The sequence below is a fragment of the Sinohyriopsis cumingii genome, chromosome 12 (genome assembly GCF_028554795.1).
Source record: "Sinohyriopsis cumingii isolate HCF-2022 chromosome 12, ASM2855479v2, whole genome shotgun sequence".
NCBI classification, from domain to species: Eukaryota; Metazoa; Mollusca; class Bivalvia; order Unionida; family Unionidae; genus Sinohyriopsis; species Sinohyriopsis cumingii.
In genome coordinates, this window is record NC_142972.1 from 82,304,054 (window position 1) to 82,322,885 (window position 18,832).

The following is an 18,832-nucleotide window of genomic DNA, read 5'->3' on the forward strand; positions in this document are numbered from 1 at the left end:
TGCGCCGGCAGTTGTGGGTCTGTGTAGTTTCTTTGGAGTAAATAGTAGAGCAAACAATATGGACCCTGATTTGTCAGCGCATTATGTGACGGTAGATTACGGTCTATGTCATTTGCAGTTGAATTATAAGTGGTATATATGGTATGTTTCCTATATACTTTACGGTATATACTGAATATCCGGTATATACGGTATGTGTCATATATATATATATATATATATATATATATATATATATATATATATATATAATTTTAACGTTTGGGATATATACATGAATTAGCCTTATTTTATAAACATCTTAACCCCAGCACATTCGGAAAAAAATTCATGTGAAATTAAGTGGAATCAGCTCTGTCTTGTGAGTGGTAAAATATTTAATAGCATTTACATTTTGATAATTATAACTGTGTGACATTTGTGGATGAAATTTTATTGGCAGAAAATTGCACAGCAATTGTATTAATCTTCTTTATTTTTAAAGTGAATCAGATATCCGACATTTGCTCAATGCGTTATAACATATATGATTGTACCTAGAGTTCTAATTTAAGTTACTTTCCCCTTGACAATCGAACTGGCCACAATTTATAATCTAGGTATGGGGCCGATAACGATTGTAATCGTAATCGATTGTAATCGAGTATAGTTTGAGCTGTAATCTTAATTGTAATCAGCGATTTTAGAAACTGTAATCATAATCGTAATCGTCCTTTATTGCCAGTGTAACCATGATTACAAACAAATACGACAAAAATAAAATCAATAATTATATTTTTAATAATTGTAAAAATAATAAAGTTCCATAAACAAAATACCACGAATGTTGACTGTTACAATAACGAATGGGTAATCTTAATCCTAATCGTAATCAACCCCTATAATCGTAATTATAATCGAGTACCCCGATGCCTGTGCTACTCATATTGCCCTGCTTAGTCTACTACAACAAGTCGATGACAGGAATAACGTTAACCTGAGGAGCTAAGTGTAACGAACAAAACCGTACCCCAGTATTTAAAGAAAACCATGCTCTGATTATAACTATACTCAAAATATTGCTGTGATATCACGTTAGCCAATCAGACGTCATCGTTGTGGTTAAGGTTTGAATATTGGAAGGCTTCTTTCAGAATCCTCGGGTATGAGTGTACATAAAATCATTTTTACTTGCAAATGTTAACACTCGTTGATATCTACTTGACTAACAGCTATCACAAAGAAAGTCTGGTTTCAGACACAGACTGTGCATGATGGTGTATGTTAACTGAGGAGTCCTTAGCGCTGAACACCTATATGTAACATTTTGATGTCCATAATGCTCATTATTAAATGCTCATTTTTCCCCCGTTAACTTTACATTGTCAGAATCGTGCAGTATTACCCGTTATTGAACCCTCGCGCCAATGCACACATAGCATTCACGTGCATAAAGGAACTACTTTCTATTGTAAACAAACAATGGACGCAGACGCCAGCACTTTTGATTTGTAAACAAATCATGTACACTCGCGTAAGAGGCGCTTTACGTTGTGGTTGTTTAAATTTGTTTCTGAATGAACTAAAACATGTTTCGTGGATTGCCACATACCAGCTGCTTTGGCACATTCCGCGTTGATACAATGTTTCGGATTTAGGCTAGCTATAATATGTAACAGACGCAAGATAAAGTCCTTACAAATAACATACAAGTGGCAAGTCATATACTGTCTTCTTTAGCTGGTGATAAGAATGGCAAAAAATATATATTTACAGTTTTACATCCTGAATTTCCGCAAAATGTACTTTCTTAGTTCTGCAAATCAGAATTAAATGAGCAATGTCATAGGTTCTCAATCTGAATTACACATTTCGAAATTGTACTGTAATTTCGATGATAATTGCAATTATATCCTCTTTACTGCACTCAAAATGAAATAAGCATTAAATTCCATAGCGTCTTTTTGATAATTGCAATTGAAAGACGTCATATTTTTCCCACATTGTGATTTCAAACATTCAGTGACAGAAACAGAAATACATTTGCAGATGTCAACACGCTTCTCCCTGGCTTCTTCAATCCCATGTATTTCATGTGGAATTGTCACATACAAATCCAGTCCATAATCACGAAATTTCCTCGAATCGAGAAAAATACAAAAATCTATTCATTCCAGATCATATGGAAAAGTTGTTGCAATTTACATTCATTCACAATATGACTCCAAATTTCAATTTTAGCTAGACACGCCATTTTCTTTCGAAAATCAAGCGCGCGACTATGTTCAAACTTATCTGGGCGGAGTTATTTGCGCAGTAATTATGTTGTTGTGTAATGATAAATAAGCGCTTGTGTATTTAGTTTGGAATACGGCATGCATTCATTTACGTTGTTTCTTGTATTGTATTTTGTTTATATAATTAAGCCTTAGGTAGAATAAAAAAAATGAGCTTATAATAAAAAGGTTACTGCATTTGTATGGGAAAATATGAACTCGTTTTGTCGGAAGGATATACTGCATTCCCAAGGTCGTGCAGTATTCCATCCTAACACCTCGTTCATATTTTCCTATACAAATGTAGTAACCTATAAATACTGAATAGGATGTTCAGATCACTAAGATCGGAACTTGTCCTATATTCTTATGTTACGTTTTTAGGCTCAAATAAACAGTAACACAAGAAAGAGTGAAAACAACAAGCTTTGAAAAAATATAAGAATTCATGTCCCTGGAAAAATTCTGTAAAAATGAAAAAATATGAACTTACGGTTTTAAGAATCAAATCCAAAAATAATCCTTGAATAATCCACGAATAAAATTTTAGTTGTATTAATACTAAAATGTTCTGATGATTTCATTTTCGAGTCCCGACGAAGAATCGAAGATGGAAGACGATGACTTATGATGTAATCTGTAGTCTTGAAGTCTACAGTTCCTTGTAGAAACAATAACTATCACTCCGCTTTTGGAAATCCGAATACATTTTTATAAAAGCTGTCCTTGTTCAGTAATTTCATATGAGCACACGTATTTTCCAGGAAAAAAGAATTATTCCTTTTGAATCCAAATAATTTGAAATAACTCAAAACGACACAACACTTTCCAGTGTAAAGAAAAAACCCAACTATGTTTACTTCTCTAATACGATGGTTTGAAACTTGGATTTTACACCCCGGATAAGGGTCGCGTGGTCATGTTTACATATATTAAAATAAATCACGTAGCCCCTGTATGTCCTTGATAAGATCCATTCATTTTATTCTAAGAAATAAAATATCAAAAAATTGTTTACATCTTAAATCAGTAGTCCTATCATGACTTCGACAACAACCAATAATTTTAAAATAAAAATAGAACTTATTTATGTGGTTGCTACTAATTTTGAATCAAGGTCAGGATCTAGGCCAACACCTTGTGTTTACTAAAACGAACAGTGAAGATCAAACTATTTTCTGGAAAAAGTATCATCTCCAGTGAATAAATTTACATTACAATAGCATGTAATGAAAAATAAAAGAATTTAAAACTGACGATCAAACAATTAAATTGAAATAAATATATATATTAAATCAGATATAATTAAATCAAATATACATAACAATATGAACTCATTCAATCGATTAACCAATCCCTTTACTGACAGCGTGTGTCAACCATTCAATCGATTAACTAATCCCTTTACTGACAGCTTGTGCCAATCATTCAATCGATTAATCAATCCCCTTACTGCCACCTTATGTCAGTCATTCAATCAATTAACCAGTCCCCTTATTGCCTCCTTATGACAATCATTAAATCGATTAACCAGTCCCTTTACCGACATCGTGTGCCAATCATTGCAAGATTCTTGCAGACTTTGTTGCTATTTATCCTGGACAGGTGCACTGTCTGTGCATTACACTCATCTTTTCCGCGATTGAAACAGAGAGAGAGAGTCAATAGCATGCTGTAACACTTGAGTCAAGTGATGAACCCGAGGCTCTCTCAACCTTAGCATCACAATACTGTGTTCAGAAATCAAACGGTGTGAAACATACTGGTATTCGACAGCATTATTTGCGTTTTACCATTCCAAATCATAGTGTGGCATGCTTTCAACTTTAACTTGTTTATGTTACCCCTTATTTTATCACGTATATGATGCATACGATATTTTCTTTTATTCTAGCCAAAGAATTGAACCTAAGATGGTATAAACAAAAATAATGTCAAACACGAGCGAGATATCCAGCGTTGCAACATCCTCATCGACAACAGCGACACCAACACCGACACCAACACCGACAATACAAACCACAACATCGACTACAAATGCTACAACAACTTCTACAGAAACGTCTGTCACCACGACTGGTATGTATAGTACTACTACATTATCGTTTTCATCATCATCAGTAGTAGTAGTAGTAGTTCTAATGTACGTTTCAGGCGAGCTTAGAGTGGACTGTTTAGAAAGCCTTTTATAACAACAATTATATATAGCAGTATCTTTAGCTAGATCCCAGTTCTTTGTGTGTGATATCTTCTATCTCTATGTAAACCTGCCTTGATCGAGGCATGTAGTGTGATGTCTTATATGTCTGTGTAAACGTGCCTTGATCTAGGCATGTAGCGTGATATCTTCTATGTCTATGTTAACGTGCTTTGATCGAGGCACGTAGTGGGAGTCTGTGTAAACCTGCCCAGTTCGAACCATGTAGTGTGAGGTCTTCTTTGTCTGTGCATACCTATCGAGATCGAGGCGTATAGTGTGATATATTATATGCCTTTGTAAGCCTCCCTTGATCGAGGCATGCAGTGTGATGTCTTCTTTGTCTATGTAAATCTGCCTTGATCGGGGAATGTTGTGTGAGGTCTTCTATGTCTGTGTAAACCTACCGAGATTGAGGCATGTAATGTGATAGCTTCTATGTCTTTGAAAACCTGACTTGATCAAGGCATTTAGTATGAGGTCTTATATGTCTGTGTAAACCTACCGAAATCGAGGCATGTAGTGTGATATTTTCTATGTCTATGTTAGCCTTTCTCGATCGAGGCATGTAATGTGATGTATTCTGTGCCTTTGTAAACCTGCCTTGATCGAGGCATGTAGTCTGATGTCTTCTTTGTCTGTGTAAACCTGCCTTGTTCAAGACATGCAGTGTGGTGTCTTCTCTGTCTATGTCAATATGCCTTGATCGAGACATGTAGTGTGATGTCTTCTGTCTGTGTAAGCCTGTCTTGGTCGAACCACGTAATGTGATGTTTTCTATGCCTAGGTAAGCCTGCCTAGATCGAGACATTTAGGGTGATGTAGGCATCGCTACATTAATTAATGTTCATTTTTCATAACATCCAGTGTTTAGTTATAAGTTACAATTCGCACTGATTGCATAATTGTTTCTTGACGTTAAACTGGATAATATTATATTTGAGATGTGTTCAACCAAAATGTTGGGTCAATGGAATTACAGTTCCAGTCTATACAAACAATGGAGGCCCTTAATACGCCAGAAAACTAACGGAGTATTACATTTCTGAGTTGCCGTGTGCTATTATTTCACATCTGCATTAAACAATAGCTTGAAATCATACGTTTAAGATGTAACTTTGATTGAAATTTGTCAGAGTGGTTTTAGCGAAGGATACTCAACTATTGACAAGATATTTATAATCCATAAACTGATATAAATTTGAAGGAATTACAAAACGATCAAATTAAAATTATGCCTAAATTATGCTAAGTCTGATTATTTTCGTTGCACTATTGCTGAATAGACAGGGTGACAGTATTTCCCATGTTCTTTTTCCATTATACTTCAGTGATGTAAATGAATTTTAATGTCGTGACATTAATGTAGAAAATTACTTATTCTTGTAATGAAACAATGTTCATATTATGCTACAAAGATAATGTGGTCGTTGCAAGCGAACGTGAATTGGAGACCTCAGCGGCTCTGAAAAAAATAAAAAACATTGCAAGGGTGGGGCATTTACAGCTAACACTGTCAAGACAAATGTTTTGATCTTTTAATGGAACAAAATAAAGTAAACATTACGCTTTTAGTTGCCTAATGCAAATGTAGAAAGAATACCTGCAAATATATCAGTAGAATTGAACAGTTTGCTTCTGTTAAATACCTGTAAATATATCAGTAGAATTAAAGTTTGCTTCTGTTAAATACCTGTAAATATATCAGTAGAATTAAACAGTTTGCTTATGTTAAATACCTGTAAATATATCAGTAGAACTGAACAGTTTGCGTCTGTTAAATTCCTGTAAATATATCAGTAGAATTGAACAGTTTGCTTCTGTTAAATACCTGTAAATATATCAGTAGAATTAAATAGTTTGCTTCTGTTAAATACCTGTAAATATATCAGTAGAATTAAACAGTTTGCTTCTGTTAAATTCCTGTAAATACATCAGTAGAACTGAACAGTTTTCTTCTGTTAAACACCTGTAAATATATCAGTAGAATTAAACAGTTTGCTTCTGTTAAATACCTGTAAATATATCAGTAGAATTGAACAGTTTGCTTCTGTTAAATACCTGTAAATATATCAGTAGAATTGAACGGTTTTCTTCTGTTAAACACCTGTAAATATATCAGTAGAATTAAACAGTTTGCTTCTGTTAAATACCTGTAAATATATCAGTAGAATTGAACAGTTTGCTTCTGTTAAATACCTGTAAATATATCAGTAGAATTAAACAGTTTGCTTCTGTTAAATACTTGTAAATATATCAGTAGAATTGAACGGTTTTCTTCTGTTAAACACCTGTAAATATATCAGTAGAATTAAAGTTTGCTTCTGTTAAATACCTGTAAATATATCAGTAGAATGAAACAGTTTGCTTCTGTTAAATACCTGTAAATATATCAGTAGAATTAAAGTTTGCTTCTGTTAAATACCTGTAAATATATCAGTAGAATTAAACAGTTTGCTTCTGTTAAATACCTGTAAATATATCAGTAGAATGAAACAGTTTGCTTCTGTTAAATACCTGTAAATATATCAGTAGAATGAAACAGTTTGCTTCTGTTAAATACCTGTAAATATATCAGTAGAATCAAACAGTTTGCTTCTGTTAAATACTTGTAAATATATCAGTAGAATTGAACGGTTTTCTTCTGTTAAACACCTGTAAATATATCAGTAGAATGAAACAGTTTGCTTCTGTTAAATACCTGTAAATATATCAGTAGAATGAAACAGTTTGCTTCTGTTAAATACCTGTAAATATATCAGTAGAATTAAATAGTTTGCTTCTGTTAAATACCTGTAAATATATCAGTAGAATTAAATAGTTTGCTTCTGTTAAATTCCTGTAAATATATCAGTAGAACTGAACAGTTTGCTTCTGTTAAATACCTGTAAATATATCAGTAGAATTAAATAGTTTGCTTCTGTTAAATTCCTGTAAATATATCAGTAGAACTGAACAGTTTGCTTCTGTTAAATACCTGTAAATATATCAGTAGAATGAAACAGTTTGCTTCTGTTAAATACCTGTAAATATATCAGTAGAATGAAACAGTTTGCGTCTGTTAAATACCTGTAAATATATCAGTAGAACTGAACAGTTTGCGTCTGTTAAATTCCTGTAAATATATCAGTAGAATTGAACGGTTTTCTTCTGTTAAACACCTGTAAATATATCAGTAGAATTAAACAGTTTGCTTCTGTTAAATACCTGTAAATATATCAGTAGAATTGAACAGTTTGCTTCTGTTAAATTCCTGTAAATATATCAGTAGAACTGAACAGTTTGCTTCTGTTAAATACCTGTAAATATATCAGTAGAATTGAACAGTTTGCTTCTGTTAAATACCTGTAAATATATCAGTAGAATTAAATAGTTTGCTTCTGTTAAATACCTGTAAATATATCAGTAGAATTAAACAGTTTGCTTCTGTTAAATTCCTGTAAATATATCAGTAGAACTGAACAGTTTGCTTCTGTTAAATACCTGTAAATATATCAGTAGAGTGAAACAGTTTGCTTCTGTTAAATACCTGTAAATATATCAGTAGAATTGAACAGTTTGCTTCTGTTAAATACCTGTAAATATATCAGTAGAATTAAACAGTTTGCTTCTGTTAAATACCTGTAAATATATCAGTAGAATTAAACAGTTTGCTTCTGTTAAATACTTGTAAATATATCAGTAGAATTAAAGTTTGATTCTGTTAAATACTTGTAAATATATCAGTAGAATTGAACGGTTTTCTTCTGTTAAACACCTCTAAATATATCAGTAGAATTGAACAGTTTTCTTCTGTTAAATACCTGTAAATATATCAGTAGATGTGATGTGATTTGGATTTATAACGTAGCTTTAACAATTGTTCAGTCATATCGCTACGATGTCTGCAATGTGGCAGTTTATAGTGATGTCTAGCACTGGGGCATCATGCCGCAGACATGTAGCATGATGTCCCACCCAGTCACATTATCCTGACACCGGGCCGACCAGTCCTAACACTAACCTCTTAATGCTGAGCGCCAAGCGAGGCAGCTGTTAGTACCATTTTTGTAAGTCTTTGGTATGACTCGGCCGGGGATCGAACCCACGACCTCCCGCATCCGAGGCTGACGCTCTAACCACTAGACCACCGGAGCGGTATATCAGTAGAACTGAACAGTTTGCTTCTGTTAAATACCTGTAAATATATCAGTAGAATTGAACAGTTTGCTTCTGTTAAATATCTGTAAATATATCAGTAGAACTGAACAGTTTGCTTCTGTTAAATATCTGCAAATATATCAGTAGAATTAAAGTTTGCTTCTGTTAAATACCTGTAAATATATCAGTAGAATTAAACAGTTTGCTTCTGTTAAATACCTGTAAATATATCAGTAGAATTGAACAGTTTGCTTCTGTTAAATACCTGTAAATATATCAGTAGAATTAAATAGTTTGCTTCTGTTAAATACCTGTAAATATATCAGTAGAATTAAACAGTTTGCTTCTGTTAAATTCCTGTAAATATATCAGTAGAACTGAACAGTTTGCTTCTGTTAAATACCTGTAAATATATCAGTAGAGTGAAACAGTTTGCTTCTGTTAAATACCTGTAAATATATCAGTAGAATTGAACAGTTTGCTTCTGTTAAATACCTGTAAATATATCAGTAGAATTAAACAGTTTGCTTCTGTTAAATACCTGTAAATATATCAGTAGAATTAAACAGTTTGCTTCTGTTAAATACTTGTAAATATATCAGTAGAATTAAAGTTTGATTCTGTTAAATACTTGTAAATATATCAGTAGAATTAAACAGTTTGCTTCTGTTAAATACTTGTAAATATATCAGTAGAATTAAAGTTTGATTCTGTTAAATACTTGTAAATATATCAGTAGAATTGAACGGTTTTCTTCTGTTAAACACCTCTAAATATATCAGTAGAATTGAACAGTTTTCTTCTGTTAAATACCTGTAAATATATCAGTAGATGTGATGTGATTTGGATTTATAACGTAGCTTTAACAATTGTTCAGTCATATCGCTACGATGTCTGCAATGTGGCAGTTTATAGTGATGTCTAGCACTGGGGCATCATGCCGCAGACATGTAGCATGATGTCCCACCCAGTCACATTATCCTGACACCGGGCCGACCAGTCCTAACACTAACCTCTTAATGCTGAGCGCCAAGCGAGGCAGCTGTTAGTACCATTTTTGTAAGTCTTTGGTATGACTCGGCCGGGGATCGAACCCACGACCTCCCGCATCCGAGGCTGACGCTCTAACCACTAGACCACCGGAGCGGTATATCAGTAGAACTGAACAGTTTGCTTCTGTTAAATACCTGTAAATATATCAGTAGAATTGAACAGTTTGCTTCTGTTAAATATCTGTAAATATATCAGTAGAACTGAACAGTTTGCTTCTGTTAAATATCTGCAAATATATCAGTAGAATTAAAGTTTGCTTCTGTTAAATACCTGTAAATATATCAGTAGAATTAAACAGTTTGCTTCTGTTAAATACCTGTAAATATATCAGTAGAATTGAACAGTTTGCTTCTGTTAAATAGCACCTGTCTGAGCAAGCCACAGTACGTTTCAGTGGAGTGGACCGTTTAGGTGGCGCTCACCAGATAATATGTACTTCTGAGAGAGTGATGTATGTAAGGTGAAGTAGTTCGCATTTAAAACATGCACAGTGGAGAGAATGTTGGCATATCTCTATGCTACATTAATGTAATGTGGATGATATTTCTTTTGGATATTGTACTTTTGGAAATTTTACATGATTTAAGTACACTGCTAACTAAAATGACTGCTCCCTTGTGTTAAAAAATCAGTCTGAATTAGTCTAAAGTGCACTATACATAGTAGCTATTAAAATAGGGAAAATGAATTTTGCCAGACTAGACAATGCCAGCTTCTGAAAGTGCAATGAATGAATTACCAAATATATAAAATGTAAAAAAAAAGTTATCGGCTCTTTTTTATACAATTGACCTCTGAAGTTCAGGAAGTGAAAATGACCAAGTAGAGCTAGCACTTTTTTGAAAGGTGCATATTTGAAGTAAGGCCAAGCTGTATACTCTATAACCCATAGTACACCCATCAATCATACACCAAAATAAAGGGAATTAAAGGTTCTTTGCATTATACCTAAGATATACAAGTTCTTTTTTAAATAGCCAGTAAAACCAGTGAGGAGAGCCGGGGAAATTCTTTTTCTTTAAAATCCTAACCTATGCAAAATGCGAAACGGTATAGCACCACCTTAATTCTATTTAAAAGCGCCTGTCTGAGCAAGCCACAATACGTTTCATCAGAAGTTGACCGTTTACCTCTATTAAAAAGCGCCTCTTTGAGCAAGCCACAATACGTTTCAGTAGTATTAAAAAGCGCCTCTCTGAGCAAGCCACAATACATTTCAATAGAAATGTACCGTTAACTTCGATTAAAGAGCGTGTCTCCGAGCAAGCCACATTTATTTCAGTAGAAGTGGACCGTTTACTTCTATTAAAAAGCGTATCTCTGAGCAAGCCACATTATTTCAGTAGAAGTGGACCGTTTACTTCTGTTAAAAAGCGTGTCTCTGAGCAAGCCACATTTATTTCAGTAGAAGTGGACCGTTTACTTCTAATAAAAACGCGCCTCTCTGAGCAAGCTACAAAACCTGTATTTTAATCTTTGGTAAAGACTAGAACGATTTCGCTAGCCATTGAAATAACAGGTAAAAGTTTTTGCAAATGGCAATAGTTGTTTTGCTCTGTGGCGGTGAAGTATGCGGATATAGTAATATGGAGTTAATGGAAAAGTTAAGTTACCTTTGTTTTTAAAATATATCTCCGACATGTATGGTTTACGGAGAAGTGGAGTAGTCCTTTAATCTTAGGTTAAAAAAACAAAACAAGAATGATCGTGTACTGTGCAACACATATAATACGAGATAATTTAAAAGTTATGAAACTGCTATATAGATATGTATTATCCACATAATTGTAATGCAAATAGACTTAGTCATCTTTGTTGAATGTTACAGGATATACATTAACTGAATGTGATTTTTCATTGTCTTCGGATTTATCGATCCTTTCCGAGCTCTGAGTGGTTGAATGCAAGAGTAAAATAAATAATTGTGTTACGACTCTATGGTCACTAACTTAAGTAACAGAAAAGACGCAAAATCTATTAGTTTGTGCAACTTAACAAACAATTTAATTATCAAAATAACTGACAACGTGAGAGGAACTTATAGTATTTTGAATTCGATCTATGCTACTCCTTATAAGGGTTATGAAAGTCTTCAACGAACGAAAAATCCCTTATGAATTTCAAAACCGGAAATGTACCGGTCCTCCAAGCACTGTAACGTGGTCAAGATGACGTTGTCCAGAATTCTTTCGAATAATTTGTAACAGTTCCAGAATACTATTATCTTTTAAATATGAAGCACTTTCTATCTCCACTGAACAGTCTAAAACAAATGATTTTCCTCTTGAGAAATATCTAAGTACAACATAAAACACGTCTGCAGACTTACATCAGGAACACAGGAAGTGTGAATGACTCCAAAAATCGGAATGTAACTGAACGCTTAATGTTCTCCGTATATGCAGCGTATATTGCGATTATATTTCGCGATGGACCTCGTGTGACAACATACACTATTGATTTTCATCGCATTAAGTATATTCACATGACCTCATGCAACCAATGGGAATCCACAGATTTCTTTTCGAAACTTCCATATCCCATCAGTCACTGAGAAACTACGCCATATTCGCCATTTTAAGTCTTATTATTGCGATTAATATTACTAATTGTCAACGCATATGTAAACATCTATTTATAGATCCTGTGTAATTCGTGTTTTCAACAGAGCCAAATTACGCGCACTGTTTTTAACAAAACAGTGTTAAATATTATTATATGTCACGACTTGCAGCGAGTGGCATACTGTATCGTTTGGTAAGTTTGTTTATCTAAAAATGGACACAAGTTTAATATTCTAGTTATCAGAACATTAAGGCCTTTGTATTGCAGAATGACGTTGCTATGTTGCATTACTAAGTGGTGTCACATTGTGGTGCATCATGAACGAAAACTTTAACCATATTCTCTCTCTCTCTCTCTCTCTCTCTCTCTCTCTCTCTCTCTCTCTCTCAGCACAGAGGGCGAGAGAGGGCATTGAAGTATATGGATATTTTAATTAAGTCATCTAGACTAAGGTAGGTTAAACTGTACAAGTTTCCTTGTTTATCTGTTAATAACAAACTACTTTTGTTTGCAGGATTGAACGACGGACAAAAAGCCGGAATAGCAGTCGGGGTCATTGTTTTTGTCATTATTATCGTGGCCATTATCGTCTTCATCGTAATGTAAGTTATGATAGCCTCTGTCACACAACTGTTCGCATACCTACATTTTGTCAAATAAGGTTTCAAATGACAAATATTTATTAAAAATGGCCAATTGTACAGATGATCATGATGATCTCGCGTAGTGTCTTGGTTCGATAGATCGACGGGGTTCATATAGCTAAGTTTGTGAACAGATGAATTCATGTCGCGCAGGACAGGGTGATTGGTTGAAATTGTTTTTAAATTTAAAAAAAATAGGGCTGATTACATTGTATTGACCCAAGGGCAACAGCCAGTTGATTTTGGAGGGGGGGGGGATTGAGACATTTCTAATGAATTCCCCAGGGGTGAAATTTGTTTACGTTTATATTTCTCTTGTCAAAGATGTACGTTTGATTATAGAAAGAGACGGAATTAATACAACAAAAATCGGTGTAAAATCTCCCTAATGTTACAAATGTATACTTCATGAGTTTAGAAATGTGTTCTTGAAGCTTTGCAACCCAACGGAAAAACATGTAACGTAATTAGTGACTTTCCGAAGTGGAAACTAAACAAAAGCCACACGGAAACTACTGTACGTACACTTGTTTAAGAGATTCCCGACCGTGAACAGTGTACAGCCAGATAAGCTAGTGCACTAAAAATGCAGACATTTATTCAGAAGTCCAATGATGTTCGCGTACCTCTGTATAATATCTGATAAACGCACAATTGCCAGTGGTCTAGAATATTAGAGAAAACAAACCGAATTCTTTTGACCTTGTATGATGTCCTACTTCGCACACAACTAAATCTATTTGTGTGGCTGATTTATTTGAGTTTCAGGCCCAAGCCGATATGTATTTTGCAGTATTGGTCTCCCGATCTCTTTCTTGTTGTGCAGCTAAATTTGTTTTTGTTGGGGATGGACGGTTGGGGAAATTTTGCCGGTACCCGGCCGGATCGGTTTTGAACCGGGTAGTGCAAATCCAAGCCGTGTCCAGGTAGCCTCGCCGCCTATCTACGTATGCATGTGCAATCAAACGAGACAAAAATTAATCAAGAGAGCAGTTATTATTTCATTTTAAGGAAATTGGGCTTGGATGCATAGAAACACTCTAAGGACCTCTTCAAACGAATAAGAGAGCTCTGTAACTGAACTGAAGACCTCTTTAATTCGTTTATAGATTTGGGCTCATGGTCGTTCCGTACCCAAGTCGTTTCGTACCCAAGTCGATTCGTACCCAAATGAGTCGTTTCGTACCCAAAACAATGGTCGTTTCGTACCCATGGTGCTGGTCATTTCGTACCCAAATGAGTTGTTTCGTACCCAAAGCATGCATACATATCTTCGATTATTTAAATAATTAAGTCTGTTTTAAAACAACAAAGTAAATATATACAAAATGCAATGCCAAATTAAATCTCTCTCTCTCTCTCTCTCTCTCTCTCTCTCTCTCTCATTTATGTGGAGGATAACAAAAGTGAGAAAAAATGTGCACAAGTATGCCAATGCGATCGGCTGTCTCCCCCTCCCCCAAAAAATGGCTTGGTTGCCCGTATAATATACCACGTTCAACACCTTTAAAAGCAGGCTACAAAAATTGAAATTAACACCAGTATTGGGTCTTGGAAAAGAGAAACTTACACAAACGACTCTATTGTTGCTGCATTCAGCCCCATTATCAAAAGATCGCAAAATGTATAGTTATTTTGAGGGGATAACCATTTGTAATTTATCGGACACGTTAGTCATTACTAAATAAGAACAAGAAATATGACAAGTAATTGTTAATTGGAACTATACAAAAATAATGGACTTATTCAGTTATTTAAACCTGCCAACGTTTTTTTTTCTTCTTCTTACTGGCAATGTGAATATTTTTTTAATTCCGTTTTGTACATAGTTGCTATTATACAGTGAAAACAATACAATTACTGTAATTATCTGTGTTTGGTAAATTTTTTGCACGGATATGCTTTGTTTAAGTTAGGAAAAGGGAGCTGTAAATATGAAAATACTTGTACACTTGTAAATTAATTGGTGCGAAACGACAAGCACCTTGGGTACGAAACGACAAGCACCTTGGGTACGAAACGACCAGCACCTTGGGTACGAAACGACCAGCACCTTGGGTACGAAATGACCAATTTCCACTGAGTACGAAACGACTTGGGTACGGAACGACCAGGTACCATAGATTTGTTGAACCAATGCCGATTTCGACAGGTCTCTCGTTCTGTTAGAGAGTTCTACAACTGGCTTAACGATTTTTGTTATTCATTTGCAGAGGTCTCCAATTGAGTAGGAAAGGTCTATACTTCAGTTATAGATATCAATAATACTACAATTATCGATATCAATATTTATTAATTTTGGGGAACTATTGAATAAGAGATGACCCTAATTGATTCACAGAGCTCTCAAATTGATATTTAGAGTTCTCTAATTCACGTGCTGGTATCACGGTACCAATTGTTTTTCCATATACCTCAATGCTAATGTTTTGTGAAATAAATATACTTTCTGTCCTACTTGGGCATGCATGTCACACGCTGTCCTATAGAACAATGCTAGATTGTCAATTTGACAATGACATAACCAGGTACTCCATTGCATTTAAGAGAGATAACTCTACTGGAACTAGACAGGGGTAAGAGTTATCTAGTCACAACAAGCACATTTTCAGTCATGTGTACCATATTTTAAAAAAATCATAAAAAATACAAAATATGATCTAGATAGAAATTAACACAAACTCACATGTTGCCAAGAGGCTCAACTTTTTTTTAAGCCAAACAGAAAGTACAAGTCTTACATAATGCACCAATCACAGCTAGTTTTGTTCTTTAATTCTGAATACAATGTTCCATACACCTTAAGCTCCGCCCACCTGGACTTGCGCAATTGGTACCGTTATACCTATAGCAAACCTTAATTTTTCCAATAATCTGTGAAATAGTTCGGGACTGTATAAGTAACAAATATACTTAGTCTCACTTGTGAAAAACAATTTGATGAGGTACTAACCTATGTCTTATATGAATGTGTATAGAAATGTCATTGAGCTGTTTGAACTATTGTTTTCATACTTTTGCTTCACCATCAAAATCATCTTTTGAAATAAAATGAATTCTTTCAACTATGAGTTGTATCTTATTCATATCAGCAATTATTGAACTTCACATAGGTGATATGGGATAAATCACATTATATCATATTATGTAATAACTAGGTCAAAGGTCAATGTACCAAATAGTATGCACCTGTCCTACTTCAAAATGTACAATTCACCTAAAAGAAAGGAATTTATATTTGTTTGGTAGGTGCAGAACTTAACATCAGAGACAGGTGGACATGGCCCAATCTTATTATAAAGTATAAGCTTTGACCACTTTACACTATCTACAGATACAAGAGGTCACTAACCACCAGTCCTCACACAAAGGTCCACCTACCCATCCTCTTTGTAACACAAATAGTAAGCTTTCCTCCTTTGTAATGTGAATAAAATTGTTTCAATAAGCCAGTCAGTCACCAAATATAGTAAATCGCAGCTTCTAAGTGGTTATGTTTGGATTGGGAGGTGAAATTAGGGGAATAAAATACAGAAAAATGCCAAATATAAACACTAAGTATAGCACATCAAATGGAGTTAAAAACAGGAGGAAAGTGTTTATCTAAAAGGGAGAGGTAGCTTATGATAAAGGAATTAAAGGTGGCAAAATCAGCAATGCGAAAAATGAGAAGTGAAAGTTTGATGACCTTACCTTGGACAAATATATGGGGCAGGGCCCAACAGGTCCAAGGACAGCCCAAAGGCAACTGTGCTATAACATCCCTTACAGGACCCAAATTTCAAGTGAAGTTGTGTTCATTTCCATCTAATATAAAAGGGTGAATAATTTAGATAATATAGATACATATAAAGTATATTTCTTCTAAATAAGAATTTAATAATAATTGGCATAAGATAGAGAGAAACTTATCTCAGAGCCAAGCAGAACATACCTTATCAGTTTTTAAACTTGTAAACTTTACTGTGAGAAATTATCAAATTGCTTCTACTTACATTTGCATCAAGATTGAGGGCTAATATAATACTTCACAAATCTTCTCTTTATTTTCATAATCAGTCACTAAAAATGTGAGATTTTATTTCCTTGAAATGTTATGACTGGTGTAAGGGAGATAACTGAATGATATACATAAGGTGTGGTAACCTTGAATACATTATCCATGTAATATAGATGAGTTCATCAACAACCTGTATTAACTTCATTGCAATTAAATTATCTCAAAATACATTACTGACAAAGTGAGAACCTAACATTTAGACTCCTATGTTTAGTGGAGACCTCAAGAGTCATGTAATTTTAATTTCTAAGATGACGCAGCTCTTTCATATCACATAGTTCATATTTTCTACAATGCCGGCATGTAGAGTGCAGCCTTCCATAACCATGCAGATATCATCTCATGCCAATTTGGATTCTTGCGATGGGATGCAAAGTTTCAAGAACAGTGTGGATTTGAATGGAATGAATACGCACTTTGTGACTAAAATGGTTATCATTCTGTAATGTTGGACCAAACATGGAAATTCCACAGGAGCAGCTTGACAGAAAGAAATAGGATTAATTGAAAGTCAATAGTAGATTATAATTGGGCTTATACAAGTGCCAATGGGAAATGCTGACTTAAGGAAACTGTTCTTGTTTGTTGGTATTCACTGCTACTTCAACAAAAGGGAATGCAAGAGAACTGAACTAACTACATGAACAATTTCAAAGCAGGAGAGTGTAAAAAAAAAGAAGGGACAATTAGAGCAGGACAATTCAAATCAAAATGGGAAGGAATACCAAATCCTTAATAAATTACCTAAAAATTACTCATGCCAGAACATCCCACATGGTACAAGTGATCTATCTACAAGTGTACTTAGAATGTTCTCTATCCTGGTTTATGGCATGCCTTACAAGAACAAGATAGTTGTTTTTGTACACATGATTTTTCATCTTTTGCAGGTACAATAGCCAATATTTGGCCAAAATCAACTATATTATGTTTACATAACTTATTTTGTTGCATGCATTCCAATCTAGGAGGTAACAGCACATACATAAAGGCATCAGGTAACACAAGTCTATATCTATCATAGCTATAGTTATCAAAAGTCCCCATCCAAAGCCATCTTGTGCTATTTTCTAAAGATTTCATACATTTTGTTCTTAAAGAACTTTCAATATTTGACCAAAAGTGTTCAGCATACATTTGTTTTCCTACATCAAACTAGTATAGTTCATAAATGCCGCCCACATGTATGCGTTTCTATGGAAACACTGTGAGGCTATTCTTTCCTTTAGGTATCACGGTACCAATTGTTTTTCCATATACCTCAATGCTAATGTTTTGTGAAATAAATATACTTTCTGTCCTACTTGGGCATGCATGTCACACGCTGTCCTATAGAACAATGCTAGATTGTCAATTTGACAATGACATAACCAGGTACTCCATTGCATTTAAGAGAGATAACTCTACTGGAACTAGACAGGGGTAAGAGTTATCTAGTCACAACAAGCACATTTTCAGTCATGTGTACCATATTTTAAAAAAATCATAAAAAATACAAAATATGATCTAGATAGAAATTAACACAAACTCACATGTTGCCAAGAGGCTCAACTTTTTTTTAAGCCAAACAGAAAGTACAAGTCTTACATAATGCACCAATCACAGCTAGTTTTGTTCTTTAATTCTGAATACAATGTTCCATACACCTTAAGCTCCGCCCACCTGGACTTGCGCAATTGGTACCGTTATACCTGCTCACACAAAAAAATTAGTGAGCTCTGCATTGAATTGAATTTATGTAACAGCGGCCACTCATACAGCTCTTCGCGCGGTCTTTGTTTGAATTGGTTGATTTCTTTCCAATTTACAGGCCGTCATCATATTTTATTAAGAACCCCGGCCGGCGAAAAATGAAAGATATGCTTCTGACTTCGTTCATACGGGTTTGACCAAACATAATCTAATATTTGCAGTGTAA

At 34.5% G+C, this 18,832-nt stretch overlaps 1 protein-coding gene across 4 annotated transcripts in view; it reads left to right on the forward strand.

Moving 5' to 3' along the window:
- The window catches only part of LOC149786835 (uncharacterized), an 81,575-nt gene that overhangs the window by 57,839 nt on the left and 4,904 nt on the right, over window positions 1-18,832 (forward strand). For all 4 annotated transcript variants that reach the window (XM_089977360.1, XM_089977358.1, XM_089977357.1 and 1 more), the window contains 2 exons: window positions 4,150-4,334; window positions 12,725-12,812. In XM_089977360.1, the coding sequence (XP_089833486.1) occupies window positions 4,187-4,334; window positions 12,725-12,812 (236 nt within the window). In that variant the 5' untranslated portion in view covers window positions 4,150-4,186. The remainder of the gene's footprint in view (window positions 1-4,149; window positions 4,335-12,724; window positions 12,813-18,832) is intronic.